Source organism: Nyctibius grandis, chromosome 3, assembly GCF_013368605.1.
Source record: "Nyctibius grandis isolate bNycGra1 chromosome 3, bNycGra1.pri, whole genome shotgun sequence".
NCBI lineage: Eukaryota > Metazoa > Chordata > Aves > Nyctibiiformes > Nyctibiidae > Nyctibius > Nyctibius grandis.
Window position 1 is genome coordinate 43,538,094 of NC_090660.1, and position 19,027 is coordinate 43,557,120.

General features: G+C 40.5%; 2 protein-coding genes across 6 annotated transcripts in view; one reads left to right on the forward strand and one right to left on the reverse strand.

The window, feature by feature from the left end:
* ERP44 (endoplasmic reticulum protein 44) overlaps positions 1 to 2,981 on the forward strand; it is a 55,460-nt gene extending 52,479 nt beyond the window's left edge. For both annotated transcript variants that reach the window (XM_068396431.1, XM_068396432.1), the window contains exon 12: positions 2,397 to 2,981. In XM_068396431.1, coding sequence (XP_068252532.1) covers positions 2,397 to 2,498 — 102 coding nt within the window. In that variant the 3' untranslated portion in view covers positions 2,499 to 2,981. The remainder of the gene's footprint in view (positions 1 to 2,396) is intronic.
* A 2,118-nt stretch (positions 2,982 to 5,099) lies between these two features.
* The window catches only part of STX17 (syntaxin 17), a 35,476-nt gene continuing 21,548 nt past the window's right edge, over positions 5,100 to 19,027 (reverse strand). For all 4 annotated transcript variants that reach the window (XM_068396205.1, XM_068396206.1, XM_068396207.1 and 1 more), the window contains exons 4-8: positions 17,533 to 17,752; positions 10,981 to 11,099; positions 10,847 to 10,897; positions 8,665 to 8,751; positions 5,100 to 7,950 (exon numbers count right to left, since the gene is read on the reverse strand). In XM_068396205.1, coding sequence (XP_068252306.1) covers positions 7,711 to 7,950; positions 8,665 to 8,751; positions 10,847 to 10,897; positions 10,981 to 11,099; positions 17,533 to 17,752 — 717 coding nt within the window. In that variant the 3' untranslated portion in view covers positions 5,100 to 7,710. The remainder of the gene's footprint in view (positions 7,951 to 8,664; positions 8,752 to 10,846; positions 10,898 to 10,980; positions 11,100 to 17,532; positions 17,753 to 19,027) is intronic.

The following is a 19,027-nucleotide window of genomic DNA, read 5'->3' on the forward strand; positions in this document are numbered from 1 at the left end:
ATCTAGCCCAACCCCCCTGCAGTGAGCAGGGACATCGTCAACTAGATCAGGTTGCTTAGAGCCCCGTACAACCTGACCTTGAATGTTTCCAGGCATGGGGCATCTACCACCTCTCTGGGCAACCTGTTCCAGTGTTTCACCACCCTCATGGTAAAAAATTTCTTCCTTATATCTAGTCTAAATCTACCCTCTTTTAGTTTAAAACCATTACCCTTTGTCTTATCACAACAGGCCCTGCTAAAAAGTTTGTCCCTAAACAAGGAGAGCTTGGAGCTCCTGGGGTGATACCCTTTTGGGGGGGGGGGTGTTGGATTTTTGTTTCGGTTTGTTTGTTGTGTTTGGTTTGTTTTTTTTTTTTAATAATAGGTAAAATCCTAATTCTGAAACTTTTCATCTACCTGCAAGGATTTCTGCCACTTTAGTACATTTTCTGTACTCTCTTACAAACCGGCCCCAGACTGTCTCTTGTAATCTCAGTCCTGCCACCAACCAATAGGGTTTGGATATGGTACTTTCAGAACTGGCCTACTACAAGATTTCCTCTCTCTTTAGGGAGTCATCTTTTTGGAGAACATCCACTTCTCGAGAACACGCAACACACTATAAGAGAGTGCTTCTAAGGGGAAACATCAATTGGTTGAATGTTTTATATATTTACTCGTAGTCACCAATCCAAGCAGGAGGCAGATCATTAGAGCATCAACAAAGGATTGATAAGTGATAATAGGGCTTATTACTTTTATTAATGCAGTTAACAGGCGGCATTAATAGTGGTCACAGGCTGTATTTGTCAGTTTGGATTCCTCACTGTTCTGCTCAAAGATTGTCATGCTGTATAATTACATGCCTGGAAGTCACTCCTGGGATCTCTTCAGGAAAACTACTAGATCCTTCTCCAGATAAAACTCAGGAGCACCTCAGTGTTTAGTTTAATTCAACAGCTGGGAAAGAAAGGACATGACCAGCCCGATTCCCTCTGCTCAGCTCAGTCTTCTAACTGTGTCTTGATCAGCCTTGTATCTTCCTGATACACCACCCAGCTCATATGCTTGGTGTCATGCTGAAAGTGCAAATATAACAGACTGTGTCAGGCAACCTTCTTATTACCTCAGGCACTCTCTAAAGAAATAACTGTTTTTAAACACTTCTCAAGTTTTATGTTGTATTGTCTAGGGCTCAAAGAGCCACATTGGTCCCAGAGAAGACCTGGTGCTCTTGTGTTGGGGTGCCTTGGGCCATCCCAGAACCCATGGGTGAGGGACAGAAATGATTTATGGGTACAGGCTCATTTTCCTGGTCATCTGTGGGATGTGGTAAGGGTGGCTCTACGCTAAGCCGTGTGAGTGCAGCCTCCTGTTGTTCTGCTCAAAGTTAAAAGATTTAAAAGCGTGAAAGCCCTGGAGGGCTTGCCTTGGGCCAGGAGAGCGACTGCTATTGAATGTTGTCATGACTGACCGTGAAAATACACGGGCTGAATTGTCTCAGCAGTAATTCATTTAACTGGTAACTCCCTGTGTTTCTCAGAAATTCATTGAGCAACCAGAATTCAGGTCAACAGGAGGAAACGCAGAAAACAGGGCTGGAGACTGAGGCGTAGGCCAGGCAGTCGGTCAGCTCGGAGCTAGACAGGCACGTGTGAGGAAGAGACACTGAGGCAATTGCAATCTGGAGGAGGCTTGGCCAGGGAGGGAGGAAGCCTGCTGAGTCCCTGGATCCTGCTGCCTCTCTGGGCACAGGCTCGTTGCCTAGAGCTGCGGGCTTGCTCTTGTCTCCATTCTGCCTTGAAAAATGCACACAAAATCTGGGGTGTTTACTGCCTCACCTCCATATGGCATCCTGCCATCTCGTGAAAGATGTGCATGCATGTGCGATGGAAACACTGGCCTTAACGAAACTGGAGGCTGCTGTCTTAGCTCATATATGTCCCTAGAATTGCATGTTTGGGTTTGGTGTTTTTTTTTTTTTAGTTTCCATAGAAAATGAATCCTAAAGTAATTTGGCAGCGAGGTCACTTTTGCCCTGGTGTATCTCAATAACAAACACACAAACTAGAATACCTTCACAGCGAGTGGTAGATAGACTCAAACAAATATACAGTGGGGTGCATTTGAAATACTTTTAATTCACTTGTACAGAAACATGTGTGATTGCCGTTACCTTTGAGATGTGCCAACAAAAGGAATATCCTTAACTGATGGTGCTTAATTAATGTACGTGTGCGTGTATATTCTGCCTACTTGGGATTTACAGTATGCCTTCAAAAAAACCACCTCGATTTGTGAGAATGCTGGACATTTGTGCACTCCCATAATTAATGTTAGAAGTGCATTTAATGGAGGTGATTGATTATTAAAATGAGTCTTACAAGCAATTTTGCTGTTTGTTCTGTTTTTCAGCCAATTCAGGATTTAGCAAGCAGCCCGCCAGAGAGCTCATTCCAGAAACTGGCACCCAGTGAACATAGGTACACCTTATTGAGGGAAAAAGATGAACTTTAAAAACTTGAAATAATCTTGCAAGCCTTTCAGACAGCAGCATTGACTTCTGTGTGGTGGAAATAGTAAACCTATATTTTCATAATTCTATGTGTATTTTTATTTTGAATAAACTGAAAAATAATTTTTTTCTCCCCAGGCTTGTAAATACATTTGTTTGGTGGGTCATTCTGAACAGCATCTCTCAAACAGTACGTTCCTAATGCTATAGTAAAATAACAGAGACCCATCCAGACTCTCTAACTCTGTTCTGTAAAACTTTTATAATCCAAATGAAGGTATCCTTGCCAGAGACATGCTGTTAACTTGCACTATCCCATTAAATAGGACTTTTGGGTTGTTTTTTGTGTAACCTCGGTAGTATGTGCTTTTTCTTCATGTGAACAGCTATCCTGGTAATCTATTTCTTTGTCACATATTTCTCCAAATTAAAAGGGTCTTCTATTCTGGATACTTGGGAGGGGAATAAATTAAAGTTTTACAGAATCTTGTGTGGTGCTTTACTGGGTGTAAATGTGTAAGTGATTAAACAATTATATGCAGTGAGGAAAGGAAAAGTTTTAATGATAATAGCTGTACTTTGAATGAAAGGACTGTATTGACCTGCTCTGATTTCCTGGACTTATTGTTATATTATCCACACAGTTGTGTTAAAAGGACATGAATGTTGGAAACCCTTCAAAGTAGGAGAGGACTAGGGGTGGAATGCCATCTTAGTTTTGTCAGTCTTAAATTAATCTCTGTAAGTATGTTACGATTAGTCTCTTTTTTTTTTTTTTTTTTTTTTCCTTTGGGTCCCTGCCTTCCTGGCAGACATCTGCTTTCTGAACAACCACTGCAGATTCTCTGTTGCTCTTTTTGTCTGGCTTGTACCTTATTTATTGCATATTCTTTGAATTCTGCTCAGAAGGAATTAGGACTTTCCTTGTGGGCTTTTCTGTTGTGTATAATACCAGAATACAGGCTTTCCTCAACGAGTATTGAAGCTGCTTGGTGAGATAAACATATAGAAACTGTAAGATGGAAAAGTATCTGTTAATTTGGGGTGCATTGCTGGAGACAAATTAGCATTGGATTTGTACAGTACACTTCTAGGTCCATGACTTGGGCCCCCAAGGTTTAGTGTCCATAGAAGCAAGCTTGTTCTTTGGCTAGGTGGACCACTGGGTTCATGTGAGTACTTCAGTGAGTGCCCCATCTTCAGCAGTTCACAGCTCAGGATTCCTTTTGCCTCTCAGCTAGATGCCATCTACTCCGTTATTGACAGATGACTGATGTGGTCCTGTGCAGCTGTGGCAAAAGTTGACTCCAGGAGAGCCTGCTGAATGAAGCCCCTGCAGCAACAGGCACATGAGCTTTCTAGGGGGCGATTCTGAGGAGAGAGTTGCTAGCACCAACCACCACCAAGCTACAGCTAACTGAGCAGATGCAGAATTGGTAGCTAAAAGAGCATTGCAAGATTTTGCTTACAGGCATACTTTTTTTGTCAGTTTTGGGAATCTGCATTTTTGGAGTGCACATTAAGTCCTTGAAAGCCAGGTCTTCTCCTGTCCCATTCTCCATCTCATGCCAAATCAAGTTTTTTTGGCAGCTGAGTCCTACCACCTTCCAGCTGGAATCCAAAGATGTGAGCAGGGTATGGTTTTAAGGCTGTCACTTGTTATCTGCAGGTGATGCTACAGAACTTCTGGAGTTGTTCAGGCACCTGAAATTTCAGTCAGTTCCTGCATGGTGCCTACAAGTACTCATCTTACTCCTTTAAGGTTCCTGTTTTTCTTTGGGATTCTTATTTATAAATGCTGTTTGGTGGAAGACATCTAAACTTGTCTTTCTGGAGAGAGATGCTTCCTTATCATACACCCAACAGTCTGGTGGCTGGTGCTTTCAGCTACAAAGTGAAAGAGATTAATCCCCTCCACCATTCCTTCATCCAAGTTTGCCTTTCTGAGTAAGGACTTGTTCCCAGAGCTTTGGGATCCCAGCACTAGGTAGACAATTGGATGTAACAGTTTTATGACAGTTCTGCACTCAGGTCATTTTATTATGTATTCACTGGAGCTTGAACAGCTAAAGTCCAGGTATGCCTAACGTGATGTTGAGTATCACTTGAACTTTTGAAGTATCTGATGAAATAGAGATTTTGCAGAGAGAGAGCAAGTGTTGGACAAAATGTGAGATGTGTTTCAAATTGAGCCCTTCAAATCTGATCATCTACATCAATGGTTTTAACCATTCAGTGCTGAGCTAACCACTCCCTTTAACATTTCTTGAGGCTTTCATGGGAAGTTGTCAAACAATATTAGTGTTATCCCGATACAGAACAAAACCATTCCAAACTTGCTTTTAAATGGAACTTAGGGAGTCCATTTCTGAGCTAGCATATGTGTATGAGTTACTAGATGCATGTAGCATTTTAGGAACTTGTGTTAACTTCAGTCAATGTAGATATTTCAATAGCTGAAGCGTGTGCTTGGTAACTCAGTTCAGCATTCTTAAATCTTGGTAATGCAATTATTTTATTATCAAATTTGTAAGGGATTAATCTTTGAGATGCTGAAAAGAAATAACAAACCCCAATATTCTCAATAAATGCTACAACCAGTCTCATAGGCAAAAACTTTTATTTGGTCTGAAACAATTATGTGTATCTTACATTTCTTCTGACTAACATCCCTAGCAATTTAAAGGCTAGTTTAGTTACTCAGATGCCCATGTTTCTTCACATACGTAAATAACCCACCTATTTTAAAAAATCATAGCTTAAATAATAGTCTCCCAAGTCTAGTGTGTACACAATGTTTTGAAATTGCTTCCTTAAAGATGCAAGGAGGAAGAATAGTTTTTGTGCTAGACGTTTCATAAAATGAGTGCATACCAAGCTGTATAAGCTGTGGCAGGAATTCAGTTTTATGAATTTAGATTGTCCTGGCATTACTCTAGCTTGGGGGAGAAGGCGGAGTCCGCAATGTCTCTGATGTGGCTGCTGTCATTTAAATGCACAAGGTTTCACAGCACACAGTAGGAAAGCAGACACAGCTTTTTAAAATCTTACAAAGAATCAGCCACAGTTTCTGATTAAGAACACTTTCTTTTCTTAGTTTCTTCCTTTAAATGTAGAAATTACATATCAAATGAATGAACAGCCTTAGTATGAAGCTGTTACAAGTTCATTAACTGTGTTTACATCCAAAGCAGATGCTTCTATAGAAAAGCACTTTTTGCCTGACAGGAGCAAATGAGCTGAATTACGTGGGTCATGTTTTCCACTCGGGCTGATTTCACAGGTGTAGGCACTGCAGCTTTAACCCAGGCAGTTTTGACAATGTTCGCAATTACTTATGAAAAGTATTCTTGCCCACATTGCTTCCCTGAGCCTCGGACCTACTTAAAATAGACACAATATTCCGACTGATAGCAATTTCAATCGTATTTTAAAAGTAATAAGGAAGAACTGTTCAGAAAAAGATAATTGTGCTGTAACTAACAGTTGCTTACAGAGTCTCTAGGCACAAAAACCTGTCATCTGTCAGTGGCAGACAGTTATTTCCAATGATGATGTCAAAGTACTGATTGAGAAAAGGGAGTATGCTTCCTTATACAGTCTTCCTTATACAGTTATCACTGAACACTGACTTCAGTGTTCACCTAATAAAACTGGATTCAGCAGAGCTCAGAATGAATTGAACAATTTAAAAACTTTAAAAAGCAGCTTCCCAACCTCAGTTTCAACAGTAGCAGCAATAGTGTGGGAACTGTCCTGGAAGGATGGAGGTAGGTCCATGTGCTGAACAGTAGATTATGTGACAATAAAAACACCTTAACACTCCCCTATTTAACAATGGAAGTTTCGGAAGCCAAAGGCTGCTTAAGCAGCAAAATAAGGATGGTAAGGATCCACTAGAAAAAGCTAGCAAAAGTGCTAACAGCATCTCACCCCACACAGGCTCCACAGCATGTCCCAAAATCTTGAAAAGGCTGAGCAGCTGCCCTAAAGGGTGGGTGGGAGCAGAAGTTTCAGAACTGAACAGTATGTAGGAGGGGTGCAGCTCACCTGACCAAGCACAGCTTACTTACTGTAAACAGTATCAGGTTGCCATTTTCAAAACAGGCCCATGATCTGGGGCTGTCAGCTGACACGGGCACCATTTAAGGGGTAACTCACTGGCCTTGCTGCTTCACCATCCTCTGACCTGGTGCCTAATGCCACCCTTGAGGGATAACAAAGGCAAGATAATAACACTAATAATGGAGGGAGTGAGCCTGGCTGCAGCACTGCCTTCCAGGGAAGCTATTTAGCTCTCCCACCAGAGCACTGTTGGTGACAGGAGATGAGAAGCAAGGACACCATGTAGCAGTGAGGGCTGCTTAAGTAAGGTGAGGCTTCGGGCTCAGAATGCCAGAGCTTGTCACTTCAGCCTGTACGGTGTTCTCAGGACAAGCCAAGGAGGCGAACAGCCATGGAAACTTATTCTCCACTAGCAGTCCTGCAGGGTTGCTCTGAGCCTGTTTAATTCTTAACCACACTTTGAACAAAATGAGGAGTTTACAATTTTTTTTTTAAAAAAGTATTTGAAAAAGGGGAAAAGCTGCTTATGATGCTGATCTGATGTGGCTGATGGAGGCAGATGTACATAAGGGTTTTTTTCCACATTGCTCACCCAACATTTTCACCTTTTCCTATGGCAGCGAACGCTTCCCTGTATGTTACTGAATAGGCACAGTCAGTCCCATCATGGGGGATATACACATGAGGAGTTTGGGAATCCAGGTAAATGAAAGTAAATTTGAAGTACTATGACCATGAAAGATAGATGGAGCTTATTGCCTTTTCTCTGGAGCACTGTAATAAAAGCTCCAGCTTCTGGGTGGCGGTTCATGGGGAAGCATTAGGGTTTTCCAGCTATCTCGCTTTGTATTGTCTACAAGACACTTTGTGCGAATTTGGCACGATGCACCTGTCACCCATTATTACAGCTGTGCATATAGCTCACCTAAGAATTTTATAATTAAAAGTTCTCCATATAATTTTCAAAGGACTGATGTCACTTATCACATCTGAAAAGAGAAATTCTGACATGACCACTTCACCCCTCCCAAGTAACAGTACTGTTGTCAAAATTCACACAACTCAGCCGTGCATTTAAAGCATACGGCTGCAAGTCTGTCATTAGCGTGGCTACCACGCTTTTGTTCCTGCTCGTAATGAATCTATACTTCAGCTGGATTTCTTGGCATTTTGGCGAGAAAGCTCTGGACAGCTGGAAGAGACCTGCTCAATCCTTTTTTGTTTTCTTCTTTGTATCAATTTTCCACCTGTGAAACCTAAAATCCCACCACCAAGTGCAGCTGCAATTCCTGCCACTTTGAAGCCTGCAAGGAGCCCAATGGGACCCCCCACTACTCCACCAATGACTGCACCTGCCACGGGCAGAGCTGCCAGCTTGTATTTTGCAGCCTGTAAAAGGAAAAAAAAAGAAAGTTAGAACACCTGCCTGTGGTGATGTGCATTTTCCCCTCATTGCTCTTGGCAATGACTTGAATGCTCAGTGATAAATAAACTTTACAAATTAGTATTTAAAAAAAGACGATCTACTATCCCACATGTATTACAGAACATACCAAAACCAATTCAAAACTGAGCTATCTCATGTATGCAGTAGTGAACCAGGCCCTTTTACATGTTACTGCCTGATTACGTCCACTGTTTATTACCTGGTCTCCATCATTAAATCAAATGAGAAACTGAGAAAATGCCCAGGCTTTTCAGTAACATGCCCAAATCCAGGTTTGTGGCTTATTAGCAACTATCACTGACATCTTCATAGAATGGGATTGAAATTGCATGTTATCATCAACCTGTTGTTTTACGCTTATTTGACTCTTCTGAGCCAACCGTTGTCTTTGCAAGTAAACCAAAGTAGCATCAGAATAGCGTAAAAAAAAGCCAAAAAAAACCCCAAAAAAACAACTGTATTTCCAAGTAGCCTGGATGTGATAAAAAAATTACAAGACTGATTTTTTTTTTCCCCCTGCTACCTGTGGGTCGTTTCTTCCTTATTTCCTTAATTGCTGGCTCCCTCAGCATTAAAGATGGCAGATCAATTGGGTTAATACAGAGGATGCTGGGAGGCAGAGTACCATTGATTCAGCAGCAGGAGCAGATCCCTACCTTCCCCAAGTTTTTGGTTCCCTCTTCAACATTCACAGCAGCACTGTTGACATGGTCTTCAATCCTGTCAATCTGCTCCTGCTGAGACTAGATGCAAAGGAATTATGAGTGAAGTAACCTGCTGGGAAGCAGCTGTGAGCCAATACACACCATTTCAATGCCTGTAATCAAGGCCCCATAGCCGCTTTCATCTGCTACACACTGCAGCCGTGCAGCCTTAATGGTGGTTCATTAATAGCATCTGATAAACTGTGCTGAAACTACAAACTTACTTTAAAAAGATCTTAACTATTCATTAGTAATACGGTGTGGGTATTATACAATGTGTTGCTGCAGTTAGAGAAAACAACCCAAAACATATGATTTTGAAATCTTTTCTGTGAATAGATGAACTCGCATTCCAAAGGGAGAAATAATCCAAACTAGCCTTTTTTGTTTCCTGATGAGTTTCGCATTCAAAAAAAAATCTATAAAGAGCATTTATAAGATCAGTACCAGCTCCAACATACAAAGCTGCACCAAGAAATCTAAATAAAGTGTTTAATCATGACATTATAAAACACTGAATTAACTTTACAAATAGCGTAGTGACACTACTGAAAATATACTTGATGTTGCTCTGTCTTGTGCTGTTTGATTTCATAAAAACGTTCCATCCTTTCTCCAAATGCAGTCATATTCCCCTGCAGTCTCTCTTGGAGAACGCTGGAGCAGAAGACAAAGGGGTTTATGGGTTGGTTTGTTCTTATTTTAATCTCAGCAGTACCCGTGCTGTTTTATGTCACAAAATGACGAGATGGCTAATGTTCAGCTTAAAATAAAAGGCATTCTGAACTTTTTTCCTCTAATTCAGAAACTGCTGAATCCACCAGCTCTGGTATCTTCATCTACTATCCAATCCACACACTTTTTAGATGCTTGCTATTATATCTAATGATGGTTATGTGTAAAATCCAGAAAGTCCTGGGAACAGGAACTCCCCTTTTTAGCTAAAGCTGCTAACATTTAGGTTAATGAATAAAAATTTTTGCAGTCCTTCTCCAGCCTAATGAATCTTAAGTCTTTTTTTTGTGTATGTGAAGCAGCAAATGTTCATCAGAAAGGATAAAAGCTATTTTATCTATCCCAACTAACCCAATAGCAAGGAGATTAAAGAATTCTCCTAGGAGATGAGACCTGTGGGTTTAAATTCCCTGTGGCACAGGAAGAACTAAACATTGGGAACTGGGTGTGGATGATGATGCACAACCTTTTGGCAGCTACATTTGTGAGAGCAGAGGAAAGGCATGATAAAGGTGAGGGAAACTTCATTTTTTTTTCTAGTACTCCTGATTAAGCCAGAAAAGGTACCTAAGAAACACGCACCCTGTGCAGTGAAGACTATCGTCACCAGTAGGATTAGAAATTGTAAAAATTAATGGGACCCGGGTAGAAGTCTGCAGTCAGCACTGTTGAGCTTCTACTAAGGTTCAGCTTGTGGCCAAGGGCACTGGCTAGAACATCAGCAGTTGCCCTGGTGACAAGAACTTAGGAGCAATTACCAGCACTAGTGCTGAAACAGAAGACTATGGCCTCCTCAAAAAATTATCTTGACAGAGCCTGAATCACAGGAGAGCCACAAAGATACTTGTAGCAATGAGTCATGGATGTAGGGAAGGAAGAGCTGTTAGTTTTCTAACCAGACGGGGCAGCTGAGTTGTTAAACTAATGCTTTTGAACATTCCTCTTCTGTTGGCACTTGAAAATCAAAGGAAAACCTTCCACCTTTCTGCTAGACTATTTGATGTACACATTATATGCATCACCTATGACTTTGGAAAGTACCTAATGCACAGGCTATAGGTGTATTTACCATAGATCCCAAGTAGCAAGGACAGCACCTTCGTGCAGGCATCTCAGCTCACTGTGGGGAAACTGCTCTGCCTCTACTCAGTGGTTGGCATTTTCCTGAAGTTCCTAACAGTGACTAGGGTTGTGCAGTTTTGAATACTGGACTGAATAAATTCAGTTAATGTTATTCTGCTATTCTGTCACTTTGATCAAGTGATACTAGCTCAGTCTGAGTTCAGATTACAGGCAGAAGTATTGCTCATCTTTTTTTTGCACCAACTAGGAGTTACCCATTCACTGTCTTTTTGTACAAGACTCTGTGTCTAGGATGGAATGCAGAATTAATACTTACGCTCACTAAGAGAGAAAATTCAGTCACCAACTGGCTAAGCTGAATCAAGTCCTACAAATAAAAAAAAAATGTTATTTTGTAATAGTTGCTAAAAACAAGAGCACCGAAGTGGCAGAAAGGGAGTTCCAACTTACCTCTTCTAAAGTTTCCCAGGACTCAGCTGCATTTTCTTCCTGAGGTATTTCGGGAAGGCGGGAGTAGATCTGGCTTAAACTTTGGGAGCCGTCCTTCACTTCTGTGTTGTATAAAGTTTCTGAATGAAAAAAATGATGTTTATAAATAAATGCACTGGATCAGAATGCAGGTGATGTGCCAAATTTCTCTCTCTTAATGCTTCTCAAGGATAAATTGGTATTTGACCTAATTCAAGCCAAGCAACAGCCCTAAAAGTGATCATATAGGGATAAGTCTTACTCATGGCACTAGACAGTTTCTTAAAAGGAAGTTATTGCCAAAGAAATGGATACATTTCTATCAGTGACCTTTCACAATCAGTTCCGAGAATGATATTAAATTATACTCCTGAATTCAAGGTCAGTTAATTAATTATGTATCAACCGAGCTAAGAAAACTGAGCTTGGGACAAAAGCTTTTCGTTTACATATGATACATAAAAACACTGTACTTCCAAAACTGAACAGGCAGCTATTCATTTTATGATTGATTATTATGCTACCGGTTTGATTTTCAGCCATTTGGGACTAAAAGGAGCTGAAGGAAAAAGCTTTCAAAGTAAAGCAGTGAAAACCAAGTAGCGTGCTGCCCAGCATTCAGTGCTAGATCCAGTTGGGTAACGCTACTGTGAGGATGACAAACATTTGCAGCTCAGTGGTGTAAAGGAGATATTCTCAAGTATCTTCCTTTCTAAATCACCTGGATTTAATGCCGAAGGCATTAGGACAAAGTACAGTGGCAAAAATGGGTAATGAGAGGCAGCCAGCTGGCATGGGGGAGAGCAGATACAATGAACAGACACACACATACCTCCTCCAGTCAAAGAGCCCCGTCTTGAGCCAGTATTCATGTAATGGACATGTGCATAATTATGGACAAGTAATGAAGTGGTAATAAAGTATAATAACAAGTTTGGCTTGTCATAGCAAGGATTAAGGAACAGCTTCAGAGTATGAAAGGCAGACTGGAGAATGTATGTATGTAAACATAGTGCAAAGGTCATGTTAATTTAGACAACTTCCATTTCTGAAGGAAGATAGCTACTTCAGTAGGACACTGACGTTTCCTTCCTTGGGAGGGCAGTATCAAGAGAAAGCTTAATATGAGGAAAACTGGTTAGATATTTAAGTGTAAATATTGCATTAAAATCTTTACAAACAATGAATGTGCCAAGGTACTATAATATATTAACTGTTACTACAATTGAAAATAAATAAAAATAATCATATTCAATAAAAAGTCAGTAATAATGCATGCTTACTCATGGAACTAATTTAAGATAAAATAAAAATGATACATTTTCATAACATTTGTCCATTTCTCAACATTTTTATCCCAATATCTCAAAATACATTAAGGACCCCATCTTCCTACTCTCAGATCAATAGAAGTCTCACGTCAATGAAGCTGATGTTCAGCCATAATTACTAAGTAAGCAGAGAAGCAGAGAAACAAGGATGGGCGAAGCGATTTGGGGTTTTATTTTGGGCTTGTTTTTTTTTTCTCATTGTTTCTACCCCTTTTCCTTTAAGAATCCAGACATGGAAGGCACTTCACCTTCTACAATCATCACCTGTTCTTCCAGAACATATTTTTGAATTATAGCCTCAGATTAATTAATGTTATATACTCAGTTCTGAAACACTCCTTTTCCCTTTTCATTATAATTAATCACATATCCAAATATGTCCATTTATTTATAAACCAATTCTGCTACATATTCTGACATTTAACATTGGTTTTGAGTATTTTACTCCATTTCAATCCTTCACAATTCTTATTTCAAAATCAAGAGTCTTCTGCCAAGAAGAGCATACTCTTCCCTAATCAGCCACTCGCATGCTAAGTTGGTTGAAATTAAAATATTTGTAATTCAAAAGCAAAAAAAAGCTCACTAAGCAAAACTGCCTCCTCACAAATTATGTTCCCTGTTCTGGTCTGTCCTTAATCTATGCTGACCTATTGTAGAAAAGCACATCCTTCAGCATACGTGGATGATACTGAAGTTTTGCATGACACACATTCAAGAGAACTTAAAATTATAAGTAGGTTTACACTGTTATAATTTTCTAATAACTTAAAAATTAGTGGCAAAAAATTCCTCAAGAAAATTCTTTACTCACTTCAAAATACTGAAGAAGGGTAAGAGAAGGTGAAGCCACATTTGGGCTGAAAATAAGAGTAAGAAATTGATATTCACTAGTTCATGTTTTATCAAGTCTAACCAATTTTAATAGAACTGAGAATGGAAGTGGCTCCACCAGCTCACTTACAGCATCTCCACGGAAATGCAGTAATACAAAACACGTCTGCAGATTTCACAGAGCAGCTTCACACCTCATTACACTCAAGATAAAAATCTAATGCTCTGGAAGATTCAATATGTTGCTTAGAAGATTTTAGTAATTTTAAGAGCGGAGTCTCACCTTTTGTTAATATTTGTTCAAAATGCAATTAAATTCCATTTCTATTGGACCTGAGCTGAGGATGGTGAAGGGGGGAAGGGACCACATAATTTCACTGACATGCCTTCTAAATGGGCGATTTGAATTTGTAAACTCCTTCCTTCTCTACCAGATGGGAAGCAACATGCTACAAAGAATGCGCATACTGAAGCTCCTTTGATTAAGATCAGCAGCCAAGATTTGCTTTCAGGACTGCAGCCTCTAAGCACAAAAGAACAGGCAATATATTGCATCTGTGTTAGCAATTCAACAGAGCTGCTTTCACAGTCAGGCAAACTTGAGAAAAATACCTGTTTAATTGTATTTAGTTGTCTGCCTGCCTGTATGTTTCTCTTTAAATGGGGTGAATTATTTCCGTATTCTTGAGGGGACTTGCAGGAGCATGTCATTCCATTAATATTTTTCTGCTCTCATCCCAATCTTTCTGATCAACTTCTTGTCTTTCTGAAAAGCAGTTATGCTCAATGTCCTCCGTACTTTAGAAGTATTTCAGATTAAAAAAGCAGTCCTGTTCTTTGAAATTAAACTCTAGTTCCCATTTACCACCTATGTAACTGTTAGAAAAGCAACAAGCCAGGAGAAGGCCTTTCCAATGAAATACCAGAATGTATTGACTACAACTGCAGAAAGTTACCAAAAGAAGAGATATTTTAAATTTAATTCTGATTGTAACAGAAGAGCTCACAAAGAGCCTGAAAGTAATATCTAATATGGATGAAGGCGATCACTGAATACCAGAGTTCACTGTTCTAAAACTCAAGAGTAGAAGACCAGACAATGAGCTCCCCCCAAAAGAGGTATCAACAAATTTGGCAAACCGATTAACAGAAACTGTACTGGGTTTGCATGGCAAGGTTTTGGTAGTGAAGGGGCTACAGGGGTGGCTTCTGTGAGAAGCTGCTAGAAGCTTCCCCTATGTCTGACAGAGCTGCTAGCCAAGGCCAAGCCCATCAGCGACAGTGGCAGCACCTCTGTGATAACATATATAAGAGGGAAAAAAAATGCTGCGGAACAGCAGCTGGAAGAGGGGGGTGAGAATGTGAGAGGAACAACGCTGCAGACACCAAGGTCAGTGAAGGAGGGGGAGGAGGTGCTCCAGGTGCCAGAGCAGACATTCCCCTGCAGCCCGTGGTGAAGACCATGATGAGGCAGTCTGTTCCCTGCAGCCCATGGAGTCCACGGTGGAGCAGATATCCACCTGCAGCCCGTGGAGGACCCCATGCTGGAGCAGGTGGATGCCTGAAGGAGGCTGTGACCCCATGGGAAGCCTACGCTGGAGCAGGATCCTGGCAGGACCTGTGGACCCGTGGAGAGAGGAGCCCAGGCTGGAGCAGGTTTGCTGGCAGGACTTGTGACCCCATGGGGGACCCACGCTGGAGCAGTCTGTGCCTGCGGGACTGTACCCCATGGAAAGGCCACATGGAAGGGACCCACACTGGAGCAGCTCATGAAGAACTGCAGCCCGTGGGAAGGAATCATGTTGAAGAAGTTCATGCAGAACTGTCTCCCGTGGGAGGGACCCCACGCTGAAGCAGAGGAAGAGTGTGAAGAGCCCTCCCCCTGAGGAGGAAGAAGCAGCAGAGACAACATATGATGAACCGACCACAACCCCCATTCCCAGTCCCCCTGTGTCACTCGAGGGGGAGGAGGTAGAGAATTTAGGAGTTAAGCTGAGGCCAGGAAGAAGGGAAGGGTGGGGAGAAAGTGTTTTTAGATTTGGGTTTTATTTCTCATTACTCTACTCTGATTTGATTGGCGATAAATTAAGCTCATTTCCCTGAGTCGAGTCTGTTTTGCCCATGACAGTAATTGGTGAATGATCTCCCTCTGTCCTGATATCGACACATGAGCCTTTCGTTGTATTTTTCTACCCCTGTCCTGCTGAGGAGGGGAGTGATAGAGCGGCTTGGTGGGCACCTGGCGTCCAGCCAAGGTCAACCCACTACTATGGGGAAGAAGTTCCTAAAGAATAAAGGACTGCAGAAGAGCTGGCAGACGCTAGTAAAATAGGCTATACTGAAGATGACAGCAAATTGTCCTGATGCAGAGGAAAATGTTCACAGCTTCTGCAAAAGCTCTTCAATGCCCTGGATATCAAGAATTTGACAGACAATTAAGATGAGTACAAGGAATAACATAAACATGGAAGGTTAACATCAGAAAGACTAAGACACAAATAAATTACAACTACCAAGGGGCATACATGGTAGCAAGAAATTGTCTATGAATGCTGTTGAAGTTAGAGGAAGATCAAGATCAAGGAAAAATAAGTGCATTGCCAGGTAAAGAAAGAAAATAACAGATGACCCAGAGAAATACTAAGTCAGTCTTTATACACAGAGGGAGCTGTAATCAGGTACTTGACGCAATTAATTTAAACAACAGGGGAAAAAAAAAAGGATAGGCTGAAACATAAAGAGAACAGGTTAAAAATATTCAGATGAGCTAGATGTATTCAAGTCCTTAGGGTCTGATGAAATTCACTCTCAGATATTTAAGAAACAGCCTCTGGAAGTTCAAGCATATTTCTGAGAACTTGTGGAGAATAGCAAGGGGGTCCCAGAGGACTGCAAGAGAACAGACTCAGTTATCTTCGTTTTTGGGAGAGGAAGGAGAATGCAGCAAATAGCCAGGCTTTGAAACCAAGGAAGATATTAGGACAAACTACTGAACCATCAACTACAAGGTATTGAAGGTGTTGAAAAAGTCAAGATCCGTATGTCAAAAGCCAATTCAGTCTTTTTTACTGGCCTAGTAAGAAGATAGAAATTTTTTACGATGAGGGCGGTGAGACACTGGCACAGGTTGCCCAGAGAAGCTGTGGATGCCCCCTCCCTGGAAGTATTCAACGTCAGGTTGGATGGGGCTTTGAGCAACCTGGTCTAGTGAAAGATGTCCCTGCCCACTGCAGGAGGGCTGCACTAGATGATCTTCAAAGGTCCCTTCCAATCCAAACCTTTCTATGATTCTATATTTGATGTATCTTGACGTTCATAAGGCTTTCCGATACTAATGCACATGACATTCTCAAAAGCAAGCTCAGTTTTCCAAATCTACTTTTCTCTTCTCCCTGTTTGACCATTAGACTCATTAGCTTGGTAATCACACTTGAAACAAGTTTTTCTAATTCTCTATATAGCAACAAGAAGGGTCATGAAAGCGAATTTGATGACAGGTTCTTCTACAATGCCTTTGACTGAGAACACTCAATTTTAAAGACATAAAATTTCGAAAACATTTTAAACAATACGCTACTGCAGCAATCACACTAATTAGTATGATGTGGAAGGATTTAATTCTCATGTAACCAACTTTCTCACAGATCATTAGCAAAGAACACTAGCCAGTGCCAGGGCATAATAAGGGCTTCCGCCAAAGACACAATTGTAGAAGAAGGAATGAAAGACATTTTGTCCAGAAAGGAGGGAAAACCAGCAAACATGTCTGACTTGTAGCATGTTACGGTGTGTTTTCAAAAGCTTTTATTTAAATGGATTTATACTGTTTTCTGCTTTATTGTCGGTTACCAAGATAAAATGCTACAGGAAGAGATGTTCTCCTTTATAGAGAGACTTGCTCCTCTTTTCCAGGTATTTCATCAGTGACATAGTACACTCTGTCATATAAAAATTATTTTCTTCTTGATGTTGCAAGCACTAATTCAATGAAAATGGCCTAAATGATTGGCACACGATTAAGTGATTCGCAGGGGGGAAAAAGAAGTCAAGCTACTGTGAAATGTGAATGTAAGTATTATTCTTCCTATAAATAGTCTTCTACTTCAAGATCCAGGGCTACAGGATCTTTTTCTGGAAGGCCACAGCTATTTCATTTCTGAAGATACTTAATTACAGCATTCTTCACTTATCAAAACTCAGTCACAGGTCACAAGAAAAGTGTGGTGCAGGGAAAGAAATCCACTTCTTGATTAACAATTATTATTCGACTGAACTCTCATTTGTTTACTTCATTTATATCTGCTCATAGAAATTACAGACTGGCTACAATGATATAGATGTAACAAATACAGAAATGAAATTCTACTACCTCCTCCTACAGTTGCAGATCTGGTTAAAGAGGCATCCTCCTGTCCTTCAAGTTGCCTTTTAAGTTCTTCTGCAGATTCAGAATGGAGCTGCAGGAAGTCTTTTATGGCAAATGAAGCTTCCTCTTTAACGGGATTTATCATTCTCTGCAGAACTGGGATGTCTTCCTGTCGGACTCGCAAACAGAGTTTCTCCATCTCTCTCATATTGGCACGGAGTTGCTGTAACAGTTTTAAGAGTTATTTTGTAGCTTCCTACATAAGAGCACCAGACACCTTCCGTGGTTGGCAAGCAACTATCATCCTGATTATCTTTAAATAATCATAAAAACGGGCATTTCTAAGTTTTAATAAACTAAGACAAAAACACTCCTCAAAAGTTCTTGCTTTCAAGCAATCCCTGTGTTGCAGGTCACCTCTCCTCTACATCCATTTTCTTTCACAGGCTGCACTGTTTGACTGCCACTGGTTCACCTGTCAACGACGCCCCCGATTGCTGTAGAAGCCTGTGCCTCTGATAACACAGTGAATTTTTTTGTTCAATGCCTTATATCCTCTCTAGTGACTGCAGCGTTTTTCTACTTCTGACTATAATATGATCAAGGCAGTCCTTAGGTATTACAACAAAATACTGCCATCTCATTGAAATGATCTTAAATCTTGCAATAATTAACTAATTGTATGGCCCAGTCAGCATGTATGTGGGCAAAGCCCAGCAAAACTGCATATTTATTCAGGCTCTAACATTTTAAGAAGTCCACGGACCATCCCTAAAAATGAAAATCTACAAGAGCACATTAATGAAAAGTAATACACAGTACTATGAAAACTATTCATGGCACAAGAACTGTTTTTTCAGTATTTTTGAACGGGTGTCATCATGCCATATACAAAGATTTCCCCGATTTCTTCACTTTCCTTTTTAGAAGTTTTTAATGTGGCACCCAGTCACCAGAAGGAAGAGGTATACATTTATGCTCATCTATACTTCTATTATAATTTTGACCATCGTCAAAAGTACAACAGAAGTAATTACTCTGGGTAAACTGAAAATTCAGAAAAATGGCTAATTATGTGCACATGGATTAAATGTAGAGTGGCTGTGCATATATTTGTCTAAAACCTGTGGCAGATGCCTTGGGTCAATATTGACTTAGGGATTCCTAATGTATTTTTACAACATCTAATTTTGAGAGCAAAGTGTGTGCTGCAGAGAACATTTGGTATCACAATAATTAATCTTATTTCTTCGCAAACAAACAGATCACAAGTCCATTGGTAAACATTTAAACAGCTTACAGCAAACACATTCTACATGTCATATAATTTATTATCAAGTACTCCAGACTCCTAACTATTTAATTAAAACAAAGAACTAGTCTACTCTTCTTCCATGGACCCAGATACTTATTCTACTCTCTGGGTATCCGAATGTGAACCACTTCAATGCATAACTTGTACCCAGATCTAAAAGCAATAAGCATTAAATACAAGGAA